This window comes from Phocoena sinus, chromosome 13 (assembly GCF_008692025.1).
Source record: "Phocoena sinus isolate mPhoSin1 chromosome 13, mPhoSin1.pri, whole genome shotgun sequence".
Lineage (NCBI taxonomy): Eukaryota > Metazoa > Chordata > Mammalia > Artiodactyla > Phocoenidae > Phocoena > Phocoena sinus.
Genome location: NC_045775.1, coordinates 58889850 through 58913280, shown reverse-complemented (window position 1 = coordinate 58913280; position 23431 = coordinate 58889850). Strand labels below are relative to the sequence as shown.

The following is a 23431-nucleotide window of genomic DNA, read 5'->3' as shown; positions in this document are numbered from 1 at the left end:
AGATAAGAGATTTTTGTCTTGTTGTGTCCTGATGTATCCCGAGCACCCAGGGCAGTGCCTATCTGGCACATTGTCCATAATCAGTGAATACTTGTTGAATAAATGAGTGAATGGACCTGGCTCTCAAATCTTAGGGTGCTTATAATTTTGTTGTAGACATGCAGCATTGTCAAGCGACAGGGCAATAATGCAGAAGACGTTATGAGGTGGTACCAGTCAAGGGTCAGTCGAACAGAAAACCTAGTGACTTGCACTCAGATGAAGGAGATGGGAGACGTAAGTGCAGTGAGCTGGGAAGACGTAAGAGGGACTTTACCAGGAGTTCTTTTCCTTTTGGGGTACATTAGTGGGGACACCATTTCTTCTTGGTTTAGAGGTCCAGAACTTAAATTTGTAGTCCTGCTTCTGCCACACCACACGCTTGGCCCCAAGATATTTCCCCTTCCCACCTCCCTGCCCTCGCGGCCTCGGGGCATAGCTGTTTCTCTGGTCTGGTCAGACATAATGAGAAATACAGGCCCAAACTGTTGGATCATTCAAAAGCAGGGAGGAATCTGGAATGGAGCTATTAGATTTGGGGTATTTTAATCATTTCCTGCAGGTTGGCAGTTTCCAAAAGGGTCAATTTCTAAAAGAATCAGGCAGGGTACGCTTGGAGAAATTTCACTGCTCTTGAATCCAGTTTTCATATTTGGTGTCCAGATTTGACATTCCACTGAGGCATGCCTGAGACACAGACATTTCTCAGTGGTGACATGTCTCTGTGACAACCCTAGTCTCTTACTTTGGTCCAGTAAAACTTTTCCATTGTCTGTACCCATTGCACTGGCTTACCCTGCTTTCAAGAAAACTGGTTGGTTCCTAACATAGGACGGAAAGTGTGTGTGTGTGTGTGTGTGTGTGTGTGTGTGTGTAGGGGAAGGCAGGGGAGCTGGGAGGGTGTGCTGTCCATTGTGAGGCCTGATCTCCTGCTCATCTGTGAGACAACTCATTTTTCCCTTGTCTGGCTCCAGTGCCTGTCTGCTCTCTCTCGTCCACCTGGATGGTGTTAAGGACACAAACCCCAGTCACCGAGGGGTTCTAACGACATGCCCTCCAAAGGCCAGCCAGGAAGTGACCATGGTATCTGCCTAAGCTGACCATCAGGCCAAAACACATTTGTCTCTAGAGTGAGCTCATGGGAAAAGTGCATTTGGATATAGAAACTGAATATTCAGACAAAGATTCTTTCAGAAATGTTCATATTAGGCGTTGAGACCTGTATATGAGCTAACCAAGTCCCGACTGCCCTCTGATGGGCTGGGCTCCAAGACACTGACCGTGGGAGCAACTACACGGGCTGAAGGGTTCTCAGCCATAGCTGCACAAAAGACCCTCCCAAGGGGGCCCTGAATCCACCAAAGCTGGGGCCCACTCCAGAGACTTTGTTTCAATTGGTCTGGCATGAGGTCAGGGCACCCGTATTTTTTAAAAGCTCTCCAGGTGATCTTATGTGTAGTCAGAGATGAATGTTACCTGCCACGAAGGATCCAGAGACGGGGCATCTGAGGAGCTGGTAGAGGATGCAGTCCACACTCTGCCTCACAACCCCTATGTCATAGGGCCCCTCCCTGCTTCTTTCCTATTTCATGAATTTTCCATTTTCTCCTGGATTATTTCCACAATCATATCAACGAGCTACGATTTCTTCCATTCTGAATAAAAGCCTCTCTTTATACTCCACTTCTTCCTTCAGTTATTGCCCCATTTTCTTGCTTCCTTTTAGAGGAAAAACTCCCTAAGATGTGTTTCCTATATATACCGTCCAATTTTTTTCTATGAATTTTCGCCCAGACCCAGTCCATCCAGGCATCCCCACTCAATACCGCACAGACCCTGGTCCCAGCTTGCCATCTGGTTGTGAAAGTGCGTCCAGGTCTCACCCTCAGTAACAGAAATGGGGAACCCGGGGAAGTACAGGCATTCTTGATACACTCGTGATATGTGTACAGCCCCCGATGCAGCCCACGGCTGGCCTAGCAGTGCCAGGGTCAAAGCTCAATGAACAGAAGGCAGAACTGGTAAAAGAAACTTGCCAGGGAGACGGTAATGCCAATGAAGTTCTCAGTAAAGGGAAAGGTGATGACTTACACAGTGTGTGGTGGTGATGATGACAGAACTGGAGATGAAGGAGAGGCCGTCGTTCATGCTGACCTGAAGCGCGGCTTTCCTGCAATGACATGGGAACCAAGGATACTCAGCATGTGGGCAAGGAGCAAGGGGCCGAGAGCAGGACACACAGGTCCCTCGAGGGCTCTGCTCTGAACTACCCTTGGGACTGTAGTCTCTTCCTCTGGGGGCCTGAGCTGTCTCATTTGTAAAATGTGGAGGATGGTCTCCAGGGCCCATCCACCTCTAACATTCTAGAGAGATGTCAGGATACAACCGGCTGGTGTATCAAGGCAGCGTATCCAGCCCTTCTTACATTGTGGAGAATTGCATTGAATGGGCAGAGCCTGCTCCCATTTAATTTACTTGTCCCATTGTAGTACGAAGAAGTATTCTTAACAAATGGTTCAAACCAGTGGGGGATAAACTCGTCAAGCTAGAAACTCTATTGTTATCTGGACTCTCAGTGATCAGATTCTGATGGCCGTGGTTTTGTTGCTACCCAGCCAACTCACAGAGGTACAGCAGTAAATGAACTAATTTGCCTTCTATTTCCTCCCATCTGTAAGATGCTCACTGAAGCACAAGCTTGCATTCTGCAGCATGGACACGGGGCTAGTTTGTGGAATCAGTGGTATCACAGGTTGACGTTAGGCAACCAGAGTTGGAAGCTTTGTAATTTGAACAAATGACTGAAAGCAGAATTCAGATGAGCAAGTTTTGCATTTTTCCTTAAAGCCTCCATTCTATCCTCAGTCTATTATAGATGTGTCTACAGAGAGGCTAGTTTGTGCTCTTTCACAAACATCGCCTCTCTGTTTCCCCGCATATTTCTTTTCTTGCTCAGGGTGCTAATTCTCTCCCTCCTCTTGAATAGTTTGATCTCATCTCATCAGCATTTACTATAACTGCACCATCGCAAGATTTTCTCCATAAATTAGTTCAGGGAACCTCGGGCCGCCTGGCTGAATACATGGTGCTCTGGAGAGACACTGAGGAAGGAACACTGAACGTGGCCTCAGAGGGGTCTGAACGTGGGGTCTTGAACCAGTCGTGGGCCCACTTATCCTTTTTGAGCTTCCTTTCTGAGTTTCTTTATCTCTAAGAAAGGATATAATCATCTAGAAGGGCAATTATGATGACAGGGTGGGGTTATGATATGAGAGTGCTTTGGGAAGCATGAGAGCTTTCTAGAAATGTAGCTGTGATTAAGCCAGACAGACCTTGTTTTGAACCCATACTCTTCCACTTACTGCTGTGTGACCTTCGGGAAAGCTACTTAAATTCTCTCAGCTACAGATTTCACATCTGTAAAACTGGGATGGTGTGTGTCTGGTTCATGGGGCTCTTGGGAGGATAAAGGGAGGTACCCTTTGTGAAATGTTTACCCTGGTGTCTGGCTCACTGCAAAACATCGGCACCATTAGCATTATGTGGTAGATTCTAGAGAAAGGCTCCATAATGCCAATGAAGAGATACCCTTTCTCCTCCTTTTGTCCCCTCTACCTCCTTTCTCCTCCCTGGCTGTGGGGTTTAGCTGCTGGTGGAAACTTACATGCCAACTTCCTTTAAGATAGGCGCTGGACACAGCAAATAAGTATCTTCCACAGTGAAGGGCTTCTCATCTGTAAAAAGGAAGTCACTGGATTAAGAGGAGTGAGGCAAGTTTATAATTTCATATTCAGTGCTTCCTACAGACCATCAACCAAGTCCTGGGAGACACTGGAAAAGCAGTAATGTTTTGAAATATAAACTGATCTTAAGCTGTAAAATCCGCTAGAGTGAACTCAAGGTCTTCTGCCTGAATACCACTCGTCTCTGATCCTGTATGTCCAGTGGAGTCAAGCAGTGAGCAAATAGAGGGTGAGTTCTTACCATAGACCAGGCATCCTTGAGGGGAAATGAGAAGGTATTAGACTGATACTTGGGGAGTTTCAGGTCTAAGTCTAGTTTGAGAGAGAAGCCATAGTCATGGGAAAAGTTTGCTGACTCAGCATTGTTTACAATAGCCAAGACCCAGAAGCAACCTAAGAGTCCATCTACAGATGAATGGGTAAAGAAAATAGGGCATATATATGTAGAATGGAATACTATTTAGCCACAAAAAGTGGAAATCTTGCCATTTGTGACAACTTGGATAGACCTTGATGGCATTATGCTAAGTAAAACAAGTCAGACAGTCAAAGACAAATACCGTATAATCTCACTTATATGTGGAATCTAAAAAAGAAAAAAAAACACAACTCATAGATACAGAGAACAGATTGGTAGTTGCCAGGGGCAGGGGCCGGGGGTGGGGTGCGTGAAATGGGTGAGATGGTCAAAAGGTACAAACTTCCAGGTATAAACTAAATAAGTCATGGGGATGTAATGTGCAGCGTGATCTGGAAGTTTCTAAGAGTGAATCTTAAAAGTTCTTTTCATATGAAAAAAATTATAACTATGTGTGGTGATGGGTGTTAACTAGATTTATTGTGGTGACCATTTCGCAATATATACAAATATTGAATCATTACGTTGTACACCTGAGACTAATATAATGTTATACGTCAATTATATCTCAATTAAAAAAAAGTTTGCTGACAGATACAAGTAGCTAAGCCAAAATATGGTTTGGCTTCAGAAGACAGAGCAGCTTCCTTTAGGTGGGTGACACGATGAGGTCACGGGGAATACAAAACATGAACTGCGCTTCAGCGGAGAGATGGGGAAGAGGCATTCTTGGTGGGAGGAATGGCATCAGCAAAGACAGAGCAAACGAAAGGGTTGCCCCGGGGTAGGACGTAAGGAGGATTTGAAAAGATCAGTATAGGAAAATGTGTGCTCCAAGTTCTTCGAGTTAAGACTGAGGGATTTGGACCTAGGCCTATTATTGGCTATGAAAAGAACTTTGGAGGTTTTTGGAGAAAAACTTGAAGTGACGATTTTGGAAGTTTTAGCAAATGTAGCTGTGAAAGATGGATTAGAGTGGGGGGAATCTGGAGGTGGGGGAGTTCTTTTTCTTATCCTAATGGATGTCCGGGGAAAAGCTTAAGCAGTTTTAATCTTGAACTCCTTCAAAACTTCACTGTGTCCCAGATTCTGGGGCCAGAAGCAGGGCTGAGAAGTTACTATACTCAGCATATGGTAGTCATTCCTTCATGACTCAACATTTATTGGGTGCATGCTCTGTTCAAAAGATCGTGGTAGGACCTGTAGGCGATATGAAGATGAATAATATGTGTTCCTTTAATCAAGCTGTGAATACAAATACCTAGAAGACAGAAAGGAAGCCTTTCCATATGTAATGGAAGGATGCCATGCTGTTGTTGGCACTTGATATGAAACTGATGTCTCTAATGATATTTGAATGTGGGCCACTAAACACTTGCCTGAGTGGAGATTAGGAAGCCTCATACCCTCCATGCCTGGATTTAAGGATCAGAGCCACACGGGATGGGAGCTGGAGGACACATCTGAGTTCTAAGCACTGTGTCTCCATGGAAGGAGGATGAAGAGGATGGCCAATTACAGTCTCCCCTGATGTCTCGGGAGAACTTCAAGTGGTGAAAAGTTAGGGAGGTTATTTCAGGTCATTCACTCATTCACTCAACAAATATTTATTCGAGGCCTACTATGAGCTAGAGACACAGGCTTTGAGAAGAGAAACAGTCTCTGCTTTTCATGACACTGCAGGGGAGATAGTTATTAAACACATTCATTTTTTTTTGAAGAAGTAAAAATATTACTTTGGTACGCGGGCCTCTCACTGCTGGGGCCTCTCCCGTTGCGGAGCACAGGCTCCGGACACGCAGGCTCAGTGGCCATGGCTCACGGGCCCAGCCGCTCCGCGGCACGTGGGATCCTCCCGGACCGGGGCACGAACCCGCGTCCCCTGCATCGACAGGCGTACTCTCAACCACTGCGCCACCAGGGAAGCCCCATTTTTTAAATCTTAGTCTTTAGTACAAGACTTTTTTTTTAATTGAAGGAGAGTGGATTTACCATACTATATTAATTTCAGGTGTGTAACATAGTGATTCAATATTTTTATATATTATACTCCATTTAAAGTTATTACAAAATAACGGCTATATTTCCCTGTGCTGTACAACATATCCTTGTTGCTTATTTAAACATATTCATTTTTATTAAAAAACATTCATTTTTATTAAAAAACATATTCTCTTGAATGCCTACCATGTGCCAGGCATTGTGCTAGGCCTGGAAGTGAACACAACAAAGGCAGCACTGCAGTTTTTTTTTGTTTAATGGCCACTGTTTTAGTTATCTATTGGATTTAGGGAATGTGGGCAGGCCTTATGCCCTGGGGACATCAGACATTGAACTTAGCTAATAATAAGTGGCATTTATTTCCTGTTATTCCTTGGGTGTGTAGCCTAAGGCGAAGGGATAATTAGCAGAACAAAATGCAGGCACTCTTAGGCCCTCCAGGCAAATGCCACCCACTACATCAAAACTTCATTTAGAATTCTAATAAGAATGAGTACCCCTGGGCTTCCCTGATGGCACAGTGGTTGAGAGTCCGCCTGCTGATGCAGGGGATACAGGTTCAAGCCCCTGTCCGGGCAGATCCCACATGTCGCGGAGCGGCTGGGCCCATGAGCCATGGCTGCTGAGCCTGCGCGTCTGGAGCCTGTGCTCCGCAACAGGAGAGGCCACAACAGTGAGAGGCCCGCGTACCACAAAAAAAAAAAAAAAAAAAAAAAAGAATGAGTACCCCTGTTTGAGTGAGGTGAACAGAGAAAATGAGGGAGGGCTTCGCATAGGAAATAACATGAACGTTGGGTTTTGATGGGTGAATAGGAGTTCTTGAGGAAGAGAGTTCATGAGGAAAGCACAACAAAGCAGAAAAAGATGCTGTTATTACACAAATTACTATTTAATTAAATTATGATGAGCACAAAGAAGGAAAAGCAGGGGGCTTGCTCTCATATGGGAAGTCAGGAAATATTTCCCTGAGGAAAGGCTCTGTGAGCTGAGACCTAATGCTGGGTGGAGAGGAGATGGGGTGGGTGAGCACTGGAGCTGCATAGATCCTGGAGCAGGAAGGAGCCCAGGTCTTCCGGGAGCTAACAGAAGGCTGACAAGGCTGTTGAATTTCAGTGAGACAGTGGCTCAAAATGAGGCTAGAAAAGGCAGCAGGACCAGATGACCAAGGCCTTGTGGGTCATGGTGGGGCTTTGGGGACTTTTCCTAAATGTAACAGGAAGCTACTGGAGGTTCCCCTCATATTTAGAACGAGCACTGGCAGATTATGGAATGTGGCCAGAATAGTGAGTGTATGTTGAGTACAATTATGAAGCTTATGAGGACAGTGGCGGATCACACAGTGCCTGGACCGAGCAGTATTATCTTCAAGATGTTTCCCCGTCTACGATGGCAATAACGACAGTGAGACTAGCTGGGGCACGTGTGTCGGTGCTCTCTAAGTACATCATACACGTCACGTAATCTAGTGTAACCTTCCAGCAGTGCTATCAGGGAAGGATGTCATTCCCTTCATTTAATAGACATAGGTGGAGACACTTGCCCAGCGTTACACAGGGGAGCTTGGATCAGCACCTGGGCAGTCTGGTTGCCACCTCTTGATGAGAGGCACTTTTGATCTCCTCTCACTACAACCTTACGAACCAAGGCAAGGCAGGGCTCACTGGGCTCATTTTCCAGATGCAAAATGGAGGCTCAGAGAGGCCACAGTAACCCCTGATTGCACAGCGTGTGGGAGGCAAAGCCAGGACTAGAACTGGATTCTCCAGTATTCTCACCAAGCGCCTCCCTGTTCCAGGAAAGGCTCGTATTAGAGGATAAACCAAACTCGGGACGGGCGTGGCTAATGACAACCTATATTTACTTTCTCTTGGCGGTGCAAATGCTCTAGTAATACTTGGGAGTGCAGATCCCTGCCCACGGAGCCCGCCCACGGAGTCACAGGCCGGCCACGGCGCGGCCACAGGAGGCCTCGTGACTCCTGATTGCATTCTGCGGGCGGAGCTGAAGGGGGCGCGCCACAGCCACGCATCGGGGCCCAGGCTCCCTCCCGGGCTCTCTCTGAGCAGCTCCTCTCCTCCCTACATCGCAACAGGAAAGGGAGGGAGAGCCCAAGGTTGGCTCGGTTAGCCTAGGTCAGGTGGACCGCTTCTCACTTGCCCCCTCCTTTCATTTTCCTTTCCTGCCTGGGAGACCAGCTATTTCTGGAGCAAAGCAGACGAGACCCTCGCTGGGAGGACGGAGGAGACGGGGCCGAGGCCGTAGCACCAGCTCGACACGGCCTCCCATCAGTTCATCAGCCTCCCAGGCTGTGGGCCTGCTCTGGGGAGCTGGCATTTTCGGGTCTGAGAGGGATTGTTTGGTTTGGAGCGTGTTCCACTTTACCACAAAAATGAGTGACTTTTTTTTCCCTCTTTCTCTCTAAACAAAGGAGGGCCATTTGGTTTCCATAACTTTCATCATCTGACTCTTTCCTGGAACGTCCACTTGGGAAGCAGGGCCCAAAGCCTTCCTCCTCGGCTGGGCCACGTTTGGCTCGGGGGCCATGCCAACCTCATGGCCACCTCTAACAAAGCCAGTGGTGTGGTGACATTTATGGGGTCATCATCCCCTGGAGGGCCTCAGTCCTCCGTCCACCGGTGGCCATTACACTGCTCGTTAGCACTGGGTGGGCGAGGAAAATGGACGCCGGGAGCTGGGAGGAAATTAGGGAGGGGCGGGAGTTCGAAACTAGACCTTCAGGGAATTTTTAGATGATCTACAAATATAAATTTCCTTGCCTTTTGCCAAAGGTAGTTCCGAATTCAGTGTATACCTACGACATAGGTGAATCCAAAGCATATGTCTTACAAGAGTCTGATAGTCGAACAGAGCTTGATTTAAATCAGGATCTGGGGATCAATGAGTGTCCTTACACCGAAACAGCAGACACCCAGGCTTGGGATCTGAGCATCCCTGAGGATGAGTACAAGGGGCACAGGGCCTGGTAGACTCCAGAGTCAAACAGGTGCAGGTTCATATCCCAGGTTCTCTTACTAGTATGTGACTGGGGACAAGTTCCTCAGCTGTGAACGTGATGCCATCATTGTGCGGGGTTGTGTGGGGAGTGAGAGAAAGTGCGTGGAAGTATGTTACTGGGCACTTAATGAACATTTAGTAAACGTTACTCCACATTATTACACGGGTATCCAAGCCTTTGAAACAGACAATGAATGTGTGGTTTAAAATCAGAGGAACTGAAAATTAAACATCTCAAAATGTCTAATTGCTTGATTACGTTGTTCTGTCAAACATTTTTTAGGCATTAGTGATAGGGATAGAATAGAATAATTAAATAGTTAGAAATCCCACTAGGGGATTGAAGATAGAAAGGGAATTTTAAGGGAGTCTGGGAGACTGTTGTAAGCTACTGACCACTCAGGAAAAGAATCCAGTAACCTAGCAACAATCTACACTATCTTGAAGGAAGACCAGGCACATTCAAGCCCCAAACCCTGAAAGTTAAAACACAAGACAATAGATATGGAGTCTGAATCTTGTTACACGAAGTCAAGCGGTTAATTGTCTTTGAAGAGTAGAATTTTTGCATGTGGCCAAGAAAGGCTGAAAGGGGAAAGAAACTAGATGAAAGGGGACATTATACGGAAACCTGAAACGAATTACCATATTTTAGTATATGTCACCACCCTTTTGCTAATATACATATGATTTAAATAGCTCCATAACAGTTCTGGTTAAACCATATAGAGTAAGGAGGTACTAATGATGTAAATAAGGAAGAAGGTTTTTTGCGGTACACGGGCCTCTCACTGTTGTGGCCTCTCCCTTTACGGAGCACAGGCTCCGGACGCGCAGGCTCAGCGGCCATGGCTCACGGGCCTAGCCGCTCCGCGGCATGTGGGATCTTCCCGGACCGGGGCACGAACCCGTGTCCCCTGCATCGGCAGGCATACTCTCAACCACTGCGCCACCAGGGAAGCCCCCCACTATTTCTTTGATTATAAAAATGTAGCCCTCTTTGTTCTCAGGGCTGCACTCCCTTGCCAGCCCACCTGTGTCTCTCACAAGCCCCCAGTGCTAATAAACTCACACTTTGCCTCACGCTGAATTCTTTCTGCGACGAGACAAAAGAACCTCAGCTTCAGTAAGTCCTGACACCAGGTGAGCAGTTTCAATTAAAAGACAGTGGGTTCAGGTCACCTCCTAAGTCAGGGATTGTGGGTTCAAATCCCAGTCTGAGTTTTGGCTGGGTTTGAGCCCCATCCAAGAAGGAGTGTGATCTCATTAGGAATCCCTGGGAAAATGAAATGTTTTAGCGAATGTGTGTGTGTACATATGTACATACACACAGGCATATTATATCTACATGTACACACACATACATCTATATCTACACATACATCTATATGTATCTGTATTTATTCTACACTGATTCTGTGTAACACTATATACCCATGGTCTCATCTGACATTATTATTATTAATTTACAATTTGGGAAACTGAGGCTCAGAGAAGTGGGTTAATTGAGTTAGTGTTGCACACTGATAAAGGAGCTGGAAATCGAGCCCAGGTTTTGTTGAAATGACTTGCCCATGGTCAACCCAGCTAGCTTTTTTTTTTTTTACAGATATAATTTAAACTAGTTAGCCATTTTATATTGTCATAGTCTCACAGCTAGTTTTATGATGCAGCTTGAAGTATACCAGGAACTGAGTCTGGCAGTTTCGGAGGCAAACGATCAAGATTCTCCACGGGTGAGGTTGGATAGCAGTAGGAGGCTTGTCTTCCACGAGAGGCAACCAGGGTTGAGAAGCTCTGTGATAAGGTTCCGCTGTCTTCAGAGAGACCCTGACCTACTGTAATGAACCCACGTTCCAGAACCATACATGCAAATGTGTACATTCCCAGGTTTTGATCTTGGATCAACGTAATTCTTTTCAGACTGGTGAAGAAGTCCCAGAATTCTTCCCTGCAGTTCATAACTGTCTAATGGATTTGGGATAAAACCAGGATTAAAATTTATTAGCTAATTCAAACACCAATCACAGTGGATCCTTTCACAAGGGCTGATTAAATAACTGAAATCCTTTCCAAGTCTTGGCAGTCCTTTCTTGATATAAATATTTATTTCTGGCCAAAAGGACAAGAAAAATAACCCTTAGTCTTATCTAAGGGAGCTTGTTGAAACCCTCCCAAAGCTGATGTAAGCTCCAAAGAAGAGTTTACATTCCTACTGTGACAAAATAGTGGAGGTTAGGGACTGAATGAGCTCACCCTGCCCTTTCTCCACATCTCCCCTGGGTCTAGGGAGATTTTTGTGGCACCCCTGAGCCAAGTATAACTGTTCAGCACCAAATTATCAGCTGGTTGGGGAATGTGTCTCTGAATTAAGACAGAACAGACAAGCTAGAGTTAGAATGAATGTTTCTACCTTTTCACCGACTTGAACAGTAACCAGCTTTTTAAAAAGTTCGACTTTTAAAATACTGTGCAGAAACCTGAAATAAAATGGTACTCAGTAGGACTCCAAGTTGATGAAATTCAAGTTGGCTTGAGCTTTCTGGGGTCCTAGCCAGAAAGGAGGTGGTCGATTACTCTACTGGAACTCTTGCAATGAAAATTCACAAACATGGGGGTCTTACTGCAAAGCTAAGTGGGATCCCATGGCTTAGAGTAGAAAGAAGCTAACATTTATTAGGCATGTACTATGCGTCAGCCCCTAGGCTGGAAGGTTTTCATAGACGGCTGAGATCACAAGCCTAAGGATTCTTTTGCTAGAAGACCTTAAACTCTACGTAAGGGGACAAAGCAGAGATTTTGAAGGTGCAGAGGGTGGCTTCTACTTGGAAAGGCTGAACAGTGGTTCTGAGGTCAGAGCAATGAGAAACAAGAGTCAGCACAGAATGGGAAGAGCCGGTAGTGAAGCACAGGTGGGTGAGGCCAAGTTGGGAACAGTCCTCAGAACATACACGTCCGCTGTAACGTCCTCTCAGGCCCAGCTGAAGCCAGAGGGGTGCCTTTAATATGGCAGAACCAAGCTGGCCACCATCGTCTTCCTCAGACACGACCCACACCTATCTATCTATTCGTTAGCCTGGAGTTGTTGCAAGGTTTCCTTGGAAGCCCTCACTGGCTAGTTGCTATGATATCAGGTGATGAGCTTGGTCAGCAGGCTCCAGGTAAGTTCCCTGGGCTATACATGATTATTTCCCCAGCTCCTGTGTGTGTAGGTGTCCAGGATAGCCTTTTCGTTTCCCTCCATGTTCTCTGGGGCAGATTAGAGTAGGAACCATGAGCACATTAAGAGCCTGGGCCCTGGAGTCGCATCACAGCTTGCTACCTACTGGCTGTGTAACCCTCTCCATAACCCAGAGTTTTCACCTATAAGATGGAATAATACTCATTTCATACTCAGCTCATTTAATGAGATGATATGATTAAATGCTCAACACTTAATAAGCGCTCGACAAACGTCAACTATTACTGCTAAAGTGGGGGTACTTCTGGGCCCATTGCCTGAGGCACCCGTAAAACATGAGATGTGAAGGTGTGTACAAACTGAGTAGGTCTTGCAGAACTTATCTACTGGGTTGCGTCAGGGCTACATGATGTAGGCGTGACAAGAAGAGAGTCATCTATCCTAATAGGATCTCTGGGCGTGTATGTCATGCAGTGATCCTCAAATGGGGGCAATTTTGTCCTTCAGGGGATAAAAGGCAATGTTTGCGACGGTTTGGGTTGTCAAACTGAGGGAGGAGGGCTACTGGCATCTAGTGAGTAGAGATCGGGGATGACGCTAAGTATCCTACAACGCACAAGGCATCCCTCTCCCCTTCAACAAAAAACAGTCTGGTCCAAAATGTCGGTAGTGCCAAGGTTAGAAATCCTGGTATAATGTCTACCATGGCTTTACACCGTTCTTTGGCCCATTGTAGACAGTTCTGTAGATAGGACTGGGTGGTTCACAGCCCACCCCCCGAGAACTCTGGTAGAATGTCCAGAAAAGTTCAGAGGTGTTAAAAGATTATGAGCAGAGGAGGGAGAGGGAGTAACAACTTGAGGGCCATTGGAAGACACCTGGCTGGAGTAAGGAAGAGAGTGTTTCTTAGCAAATTCTTCCACGCAGGCTTTGATGGGTCCAGGTTTGCCTAGTGGTAGGTGGCACCTGAGCCACTCTGCTGGGTGGAGCTTTACAACTGAAATGGGGGCACTCCAGAAGTGGGACTTAGATCGCTGTTGAGGCTCCGAGCTGACGTGGGTAGGAAGGCTGTAGAGTCAGAGCACCTCACCTACAAATACCAATAGAGGACAAAGAGCTGAGTGCAGTCTTAGAAAAAGATAAGTTGGTTAACTTGAGCATTGTGTACACGAGGACCAAGATTACATCGTGGCCCCAGAAGTAAAAGGTGAGGGACCATGCGTGCACTTCCAGAGGAGAGCAGGGATGGGAGCCAGCAGCCCTGCTGGTCTCTGGATTGTCTTTTGGGGGCTTACACATTCCCCAGTCCGGCACAAGGCTTGACCTCTGTGGCTCTGGACCCACCAGCTTTCAGAACTGGTCTTTAGCACAGCTAGTTTGACTTCTCAGGATATAAACTGCTTTCTTCTCATATTTACTGCTATTTTCAGTAATTATAAAAGTAATACACAGTGAGTGTGAGAAGTCTGAGAAATACAGAGACGTATATCCCTGGTGGTGCAGTAGTTAAGAATCCGCCTGCCAACGCAGGGGACACGGGTTCGAACCCTGGTCCGGGAAGATCCCACTTGCTGTGGAGCAACTAAGCCCGTGCACCACAACTACTGAACCCACATGCCACAACTACTGAAGCCCATGAGCCTAGAGCCCGTGCTTTGCAACAAGAGAAGCTACCGCAATGAGAAGCCCGAGCACCGCAACGAAGAGTAGCCCCCACTCGCCGTAATTAGAGAAAGCCCGCATGCAGGAACAAAGACCCAACACAGCCAAAAATAAATAAAGTTTAAAAAAAGAATAGGGCTTCCCTGGTGGCGCAGTGGTTGAGAATCTGCCTGCTAATGCAGGGGACACGGGTTCGAGCCCTGGTCTGGGAGGATCCCACATGCCGCGGAGCAACTAGGCCCGTGAGCCACAACTACTGAGCCTGCGCGTCTGGAGCCTGTGCTCCGCAACAAGAGAGGCCGCCATAGTGAGAGGCTCGCGCACCGCGATGAAGAGTGGCCCCCGCTCGCCACAACTAGAGAAAGCCCTTGCACAGAAATGAAGACGCAACACAGCAAAAATAAATAAATTAATTAATAAACTCCTACCCCCAACATCTTCTTTAAAAAAAAAAAAAAAAAGAATAAAAAGAATGAAAATCCTTGGTAATCCTAACTTCCAGTGATAAACACTGTTAATGCTATTTCAGAATTTTTTCTATGCATATTATTTTTCACATGATTGGGATCATACGATGCATAATGCTGTGGTATTTGGCATCCTCTCTATCCAAAGTTAATAGGGACAGATTTAGGTATTGCAAGAAAACCGAATGAAGATAATGGGGCTTGGGGCTCTTGCAAAATATTTCCTCCTCAATAAATCTAGACCAAAAAATTCTTGACTGTTGACATTTACAAAACTTACAAATTATCTTCTAAGCAAAGCATCAACTTTTAAAACATTTGTGAACTTGAGGTCAGAAAAGTGGTGCCCTTGAGACAGCTGTGATTTGCTAAGAAGAAATATATCTTTTAAAGTTTTGTTTTCACTTGGCTGAAGACAATTCAGGATTCATGCACAAGGTATGTGTCTCCCGACATACGAAGCCTTTCAGCTATGCACAGTTGGGTTTGGAAGGGTTTACCTTTGGAATTGGGATTGAGCGGCAAGTCTACTAAAATGGCTAAAGCCTTCCACAGGATCATGGCCATGAACTATGGCAAATGCTGACCGTTCTTAAAGAACACAGACCTATACAGAATCTCAGAGAAGCGGTGGGAAGGAGACCCCAGGCACACACTTGAGTAACAGTGGACGCCACTAAGTTGCTGTGGTATGCAGATTAGGAGACACCTAATCTTCCTTTCCCTCAGCAACACCCAACTTTTCCTCTAAATGAACGTTGAGCAAATATTTAAAGAATGTCAGTTTGAAGGGGGTATAGGTTATTAGCCTGCCAGGGGTTCCCACGAGTCTGGCCCATCTCTATGTTAACCACTCTTTCTTCCACCATCCTACTATATATAGTGACAGAGGAGCAGTATGGCACGAGGAAAGGCATCATCACAAAAGTCCAGTCATCTGGTGCAGAATAGAGGGGGTGCCAACTTCCTCTATCAGGACAACAGGGCTGGGATAACAGCAGTTTCAGGGAAGTTCACAAGCAAATCTCTCCTCCAACAAATGCTTCAAAGAAGACCACTGTGTGCCAGAGTCCACAGGCAGCTTACAATTTTCATTTGGAAGGAACTGCACACTTGGTAGAACAGGGGCAAAGTCAAGTCTGACTGTCTTACCAGGCACTGCTGCAGTTAACTTTGGACTGTGTCAACTTGCCCTTGGAAGAAGCTCTTTTGCCCCTGAATGAAAATCTTTACCAGTTAGTTACTTTTGGTGGCAACTTCTCTTTTATCCCCACCCCATCCCAGATTCCTGGGGGTTTTATCTGACCAAGCAAAAGTGCAGTAAATTTCCACTCATCTATATTTTTGTCTGGATCTGAAAGATAGAAAAATGGGCTAACACAGTCTTGGCAGGAGCCACTTCAGAAGCAACTGGGTGAAACCCAAACTCCCTCTGAAAGCAGGGGCAAAAGGGAGACATGGGCAGATACATGAAAAGCCTGTGAAGTTTAAGAAAGAAGGACCATTTGGGGAACCAGAAGAGGTGGCTTCCCTGTGATCACACAGTCAGCTACATATACTGACTTTCTAAAGCCTGGGCTCTTTGTTCCCTGGTCCAGGGCTTTTTTTTCTTGAACCAGAGTTTAAGTCTTGACTCTCTAACATGCTCTGTGGCCTTGGGCAAATAGCTAAATCTCTCTGAGCTGAGGTTTCCTGTCTATACTATGAGGGGGAGCAGTGAAAATCAGGGCCTCCAAATCAGGCACACATCAGAGTGATGTGGGCCTTCGGAATCAGGGGACCCAGGGACCCGTGGGGATCTGTGTTTAGGAAGCAATGTAGAGAAGCGGGCAAAAGCTTCTGGAGTAGACTGCCTGGGGTCCAAACTGCTTCTACCTCTGGCCATCTGGGTGACCTTGGGCACTTCATCTCTGAGTTTCAGTTCCCTTGTCAGCAAAATGGGGTTACAAATAACTCCTCCCTCACTGGACTTGCCGTGAGGATGAAATGAACTAGTTCAGGAACAGAACGGGGTAGGTGCTCAGCAATCAGTGGCTGCTATCACTTGGATGAAGCTCCTGGGGGATTCTGATTAAGAATCACGAGACGAGATGCTCCTTTAGATCTCTTCATTCTGAGCTGCACAAAGTGACATTCTATCATAAGACATCAACCCCCTACGAATGCATCCAAATTGCACTAAGTACCTTTTTCACCCATAGATGCAACACTCTAACCAGTGAGAAAGGAAACAATAGGCTTTTGTTTGGGAAGTTTGTGTTCTCCTTCCCTCTGCCCTCCTCCCCATCTGCCACCATGGGTGCACTTCAATGATCTCCTTAAGAGGCCCACAGCCCCCGAGGACCAGATGTTTTCTAAGATAAAGTATAGTTTCTGGATAACTGGACAGATTTTTAAAAACAAACACAATGGAAATCCTCCATTCGAGTGAGCATTGTCTCTCATCCCCTTGGGAAGTGAGCCCCTCTTTGGAACTGTTAGAGCTGCTTTCATGACTAATGTTCAGTTTGAAAAAGATAGCTTCAAAGGGGGCAACGTTTTATGCTTTGGAGAGTGAACCAAAAGTAAACCAGAGCCATGCTTTGTGAATAAGACTGAAGATCAAGCTGAGAAACAAAATTTTGCGTCAAAAAAGAAATGTGCCTATAAAACCAGGAAACTGATTTGTCACATGGCCTTTCAATTGAATTTTAGTAAGTTTGTTAAAAATCAGTTTCCTTTGTTTACAGTCATACCTCATAATTTTCCATGCAACACCAGGATAGTCTAGCATGTTTTTCATTATTGTATTAGTAAAAACATTCATTTTTTATTTACTGTTCGTTAAAATGGATCATTTGTCAGCTCCTAACCCAGCATCTCCTTTTTAGCATTCTAATCTCTCTACAAGTGGATTTCCAATTGAAAGTGGATCTTTTCTTGGCACGATACACCGAATACTGGAGTAGGAAAAAGTGCATCCAGAATAAATAAAGTTTGTGTGAAGATTTCCAAGATATTTTCTTGGCCAGGAGTGAGTTCAGCCTGGTGACTGGAGAACCAACCAAATGCTAAACTTAAGATGCATGCTTGGCCTAAATAATTAACAAGAATTTTAAAGTTAAAATTTAAATAATGGTCGTGGTTATTTTTTTTCTTATGACGGAAGGGACATATGATCATAGAAAACCTAGAAAACTTAGATGAACAGAAAGAAGAAAGTAAAAACTAATAGTGGTCTCATTCAGAGGTAACTACTGTTAAAATTTGGTTGTGTGTCTTTCACGTTTCTCTCTCTCTTTGCATATAAATATATGTGTCTAAAACAGGAATAGCATCAAGGCACTGTTTTGTAACTTATTTTTAACATATGAAGCAGTATCCTTAACATCTTTCCCACATAAGTAATTATTCATCTTTCCCCCAGTATTAATTATTTAAGGATAAAGTATAATTTATATAACAAATTAACTACCGTTAAGCACTTATGTTACCATTTAAATGTTTCCATTTGTTTACTTTCTTTCCTTCCCCTCCCTCCCTCCCTTCCTTTCTTGCTTCCATTCCAAATTCATTCCTTCCTCCCTCCTCCCCCTCTCCTCTCTGTCTCCTTTTTTCTTTTTGCCATCATAAGCAATATTATGATGAACATCTTGTAGCTGAGTCTTTGTTAACATTCTCAATCATTTCCTTTTGATGAAGTTGAAATTGAAATTCTGGGTCAAAAAATGTATAAAAGCAGTTGATTCATTTTAAGAATGGCCTTCCTGGGGAGTTCCCTGGTGGTCTAGCGGTTAGGATTTCAGGCTTTCACTGCCGGCGGCAGCGGAGGGGTTGGGCGGTTTGGGTTCAATCCCTGGTTGGTGAAGCACGCAGCCAAAAAAAAAAAAAAAATTCCAAAAGATTCAATGGTCTCTCTCACCAATGATGAATGAAAACACTTCTTACTCTATATCTTTGCCAATATTGGGAATTGTGTTTTTTGTTAATCTTTGCCAGTTTGATAGATTATTTTAATTTGTGTTTCCTTGATTACAGTGAGCATTTCCCACATGGTTATTTGCCATTATTTTTCTTGTAAATTTCCTTTTCATATCTTTTACCCACGGATGTGCTCACATTTTCTACTGATTTTAAGAGCTGTCTACATATTAAAGTTATTGATCCTTTGTTTGTTCTATGTCTTACAATTAATTTAGCATGTTTTCTGTTTCCCTTTAGATTTTTTAGGGGGGGAGGTTTAAAGAATTAAAAAATATGTACTCAAACCATTCAAATTTTCCTTCATGGTATGTTCTTTCAGTTATGCTTAAAAAGTCTTTCCCCACTGGAAAATTATGTAAATATTTATTTTTGTTTCCTTCTAAAACTTCTATAGTTTCATGTTCACGTTTAAATTTTTCATCTGGAATTTGTTTAGATGTAAGGTGTGAGATAAAAATTGAACTGAATCATTTTTCTAAGAGGTTAGCCAGTTGTCTCAATACCATTTTTGAATAATCCACTCTTTTCCCACCGATAAGAAAGGTCATTTTATTTTATACTAAATTCACAGAAGTGCTTGGTTCTTTTTATGGACTTCGTTTTTCCTGTTCTGTTTGGTTTGCCTTTTGTGGCACCAGTCATACACTGTTTAAATTACTGCAGCTTTTTTATACATCTTAAAATTGTCTAGGGCAAGTTTCCACATTTTTCTTGGCTATTCTTAAATGTTTATTCTTCCATATATACACTTTAGAATTATTTTGTTAACTTCAAAAGTCCCATTGGACCTTTCATTGGGATCGTAGTAAAAGTAAATATTAATTTGAAGACAACCGGTATCTTTGCAATCCTCAATTCCCGCTCCATTGAATAATAGTGATAATGATAATAATAAATTAATATTAGCAGCCAACATTGATCGACTGCTTACTGCATGCTTGGCCCTGTTCTGAGCTCTAATTCTCACACTGAAACATCATAACAGTCCACCACAGAGGTGCTATTATTGCCATACTCATTTTACAGATAGAGAAATTGAGGCTTGGAGATGTTAAATACTGTAACTTGCCATGGTCACAAAGCTTTCAGACAGAAACAGGGTTCTTTTCCTGGGTGGTTCCAGTGTACGTTCTATGCCATGAGTCTATACTGCCTCTGTATTGACTTACATTTTCTTCATTTCCCTCACAGAGTTGTGTAATTTTCTTCCTATATGTCTCTACAAATTTCGTTAAATTAGTTCTTACCAGATTTTATATGTTGCTGCTGTATTTTTTCTGTGATGTTTGGTCATTGCTAGATTCTGGCAAAGCTATTGATTATTATAAGGAAGGTATTTATTTTGAAATCATCCAGTTTAATAACCTTCTTATTAGTGCCGTAGTCTGTTGATTCTCTTTTAGTTTTGCAGGACGACACAACCATCCTTTTAAAGTAATAACGTTTGGCTCCCGTTTGCTGTACTTATATCTGTCATTAGTTTTCTTGCATTACTGTAATACCTATAGCCATGTCTAATACAGGAGTCACTATCCATAGGTGGCTATTGACATTCAAGTTAATTAAAATTAAATGAATTAAAAAATTCAGTTCCTCAACTGCACTAGTCACTCTTCAAGTCCCCAATAAGCCACATGTGGCTTGTGGCTACCACACTGGCTACATTTTAGAACATTTTCATTATCACAGAAAGTTCTATTGGACAGCACTGCTAAAACTTCCAAATTAATGTGAAATAATAATGGTGAAACGAGTTGTCCTGCTTTTCTCTTCCTAACTGTAAAGTTAATATCTCTATTTAGTGATTTACCATAAAATGATGTTGAGTTTTGAATTTAAATATCTGTATGTATTTTTTTATTACGTTAAAGAAGTCTTAACCTACTCCTAGTTTTCTAAAAGTATATATTTTAAAAATTTGGAATGGATAATGAACTTTAACGTCTTCTTGGCATCAAAAAATTTTGCTACGTGAGAAGCAAATTCCCCCTCATTCTTTAAATTTATCTTACTTATCCTGGTCCTTTTGAAATACATTGCTGGATTTTGTTTACCAATATTTTATTTATGTTTGTCATCAAAGAAATTGATTTCAAATATTTTCTACTACTAGTGTCTTGTCCAGTTTTTTAAAAAAATCAAGATTATATAATTTTCATAAAATGAATTAAAACCCTTTTTCTCTATTTCTTTTCTCTGGAAGAGTATGTATCAGATATGAGTCATCTGTCCCTTAAAGTCTGGTAAAACTTAGATGAAAAAAATCTGGGTCTGGTGCTTTAGTTGAGGGGTACGATTTTCTCACATCTCTCTTCCAGTTCATGCATTTCATCTTCATCTGTGTCTAATCACACTCCTTAGTCTATCCATTAAGTTGTATTTCAGTGAATAAACTTCTTCAGCTCTAAAATTTACACTAGGTTCTCTGCAAATGTGCCTTTGTTGAATGTTCTTCCCCTTTGGTCTGTTTGATTTCTTCACACACTTTATTTCATTTTTTAATTGAAATTAGTTGATGTACAATATTATGTTTCAGGTGTACTACACAGTAATTTGACATTTTCATACACTATGAAATGAGCACCATGATAAATCTAGTATCCATCTGTCTCCACACAAAGTCATTACAATATTATTAATCATATTCCTTCTGCTGTATATTAAATCCCTGTGGCTTATTTATTTTATAACTGGAGGTTTGTATTTCTTAACACCCTTCACTTATTTCACCCCCCACCCCCCAACCTCCCTCCTCTCTGGCAACCACCCATTCTTTTCTCTGCATCTAGAAATCAGTTTTCATTTTGTTTTGGTTGTTTGTTGCTTCTACATCTTGGCTATCGTAAATAATGCTGCAATGAACATTGGCATGCATATATCTTTTCAAATTAATGTTTTCTTCAGGTAAATACTCAGAAGTGAAATTGCTAAATCATATAGCAGTTCTATTTTTAAGTTTTTGAGGAACCTCCATACCGTCTTCCACAGTGGCTACACCAATTTACATTCCCACCAACATTGTACAAGGGTTCCCTTTTCTCCACATCCTTGCCAGCACTTTATCTCTTGATGATAGCCATTCTGACAGGTGTGAGGTAGTAACTCCTTGTGGTTTTGATTTGCTTTCCTCTGATGATTAGTGATGTTCAGCATCTTTTCATGTGCCTGTTGGCCGTCTGTATGTCTTGTTTGGAAATACGTCTATTTAGATTCTCTGCCTATTTTTCAATTGGGCTGTTTATTGTTTCTGATGTTGAGTTGTATGAGTTCTTCATATATTTTGAATATTAATCCCTTATCAGATATATAGTTTACAAATATCTTCTCCCATTCAATAGGTGGCCGTTCCTTTTGCTGATAGTTTCCTTTGCTGTGTAAGAGCTTTTAGGTTGGTGTATTTGTTTATTTTTGCTTTTGTTTCCCTTGTGTGATGAGACAGATCCAAAAAAATATTGCTAAGACAGATGTCAAAGAGAGTACTGCCTATGTTTCCTCCTAGTTTTATGGTTTCAGACCTTACATTTAAGCCTTTAATCCATTTTTGAGTTTACTTTTGCATGTAGTATAAGAACGTAGTCCACATTGACTCTATTGCACACAGGTTTTCCAAATACCACTTATTGAAGAGGCTGTCTTTTCTCATTGTATATTCTTGCTTGCTTTGTTGTAGATTAATTGACCATATAAGCATGGGTTTATTTCTAGGCTCTCTATTCTGTTCCATTGATCTATGTGTTTGTTTTCATGCCAGTACCATATTGTTTTGATTACAGTAACTTTGTAGTATAGCTTGAAATCAAGGAGTGTGACAACTCTAGCTTTGTTCTTCTTTCTCAAATTTGCTTTGACTATTTGGGGTCTTTTGGGTTTCCATACAAATTTTAGAGTTATTTGTTCTAGTTCTGTGATAAATGCCACTGGCATTTTGATGGGGATTGCACTGAATCTGTAGATTGCCTTGGGTAGTATAGTCATTTTAACAATATTGATTCTTCCAATCCATAAGCACCAAATATCTTTCCATTTATTTTGTCATCTTGAATTTATTTCATCAATCTCTTACAGCTTTGAGAATACAAATCTTTTTCCTCTTTGATCAGATTTATTCCTAGGTATTTTATTCTTTTTGATACAATTGTAAATTGTATCTGATAGTTAATAATTAGTATTTAGAAATGCAACATATTTCTGTATATTACTTTTGTATTCTACCACCTTACTGAACTCATTTCAGTTCAAATGGTTTTTGGTAGTGTCTCTAGAATTTTCTATGTATGGAACCATATCATGTGCAAACAGTGACAGTTTTACTTCTTCCTTTCCAATTTGTATTCCTTTTATTTCTTTTTCTTTTCTGAGTGTTGTGGCTACGACTTCCAATTCCATGTTGAATAAAAGTGGCAAGAGTGGGATCCTTGTCTTGTTCCTGATCTTACAGGAAATGCTTTCAGCTTTTCATCATTGATTATGATGTTGCCTATGCGTTTGTCATACATGGCCTTTATTATGTTGAGGTATGTTCCTTCTATGCCCATTTTCTGGAGAGTTTTTACCATAAAAGGATGTTGGGTTTTGTCAAAAGCTTTTTCTGAATCTATTGAAATTATCATATGGTTTTTATTCTTCAGTTTGTTAATGTGGTGTATTATGTTGATTGATTTGTGGATACAGAGACATCCTTGTGTTCCTGGGATAAATCGTACTTGATCATGGTGTATGATCCTTTTAACATATTGTTCAATTCAGTTTGCTAATATTTTGCTGAGAATTTTTGCATTTATGTTCATCAGTGATATTGACCTGTAATTATTTTTTGTGGTATCTTTGTCTGGTTTTGTTATTAGAGTGATGTTGCCTTTGTAGAATGAGTTCAGGAGAATTCCTCTTCATTTTTTTTTTTTTTTTGGAACAGTTTGAGAAGGACAGATGTTAACTCTTCTTTGAAGTTTGGTAGAATTTCCCTGTGAAATTGTCTGGTCCTAGACTTTCATTTGTTGAAAGT

The 23431-nt window shown here is 42.8% G+C and overlaps 1 protein-coding gene across 4 annotated transcripts in view; it reads right to left on the bottom strand.

Annotated features, from left to right (window-relative positions):
• The window catches only part of ANTXR1 (ANTXR cell adhesion molecule 1), a 244359-nt gene that overhangs the window by 124465 nt on the left and 96463 nt on the right, over positions 1-23431 (bottom strand). For all 4 annotated transcript variants that reach the window (XM_032652787.1, XM_032652788.1, XM_032652790.1 and 1 more), the window contains exons 11-12: positions 3704-3773; positions 2131-2209 (exon numbers count right to left, since the gene is read on the bottom strand). In XM_032652787.1, the coding sequence (XP_032508678.1) occupies positions 2131-2209; positions 3704-3773 (149 nt within the window). The remainder of the gene's footprint in view (positions 1-2130; positions 2210-3703; positions 3774-23431) is intronic.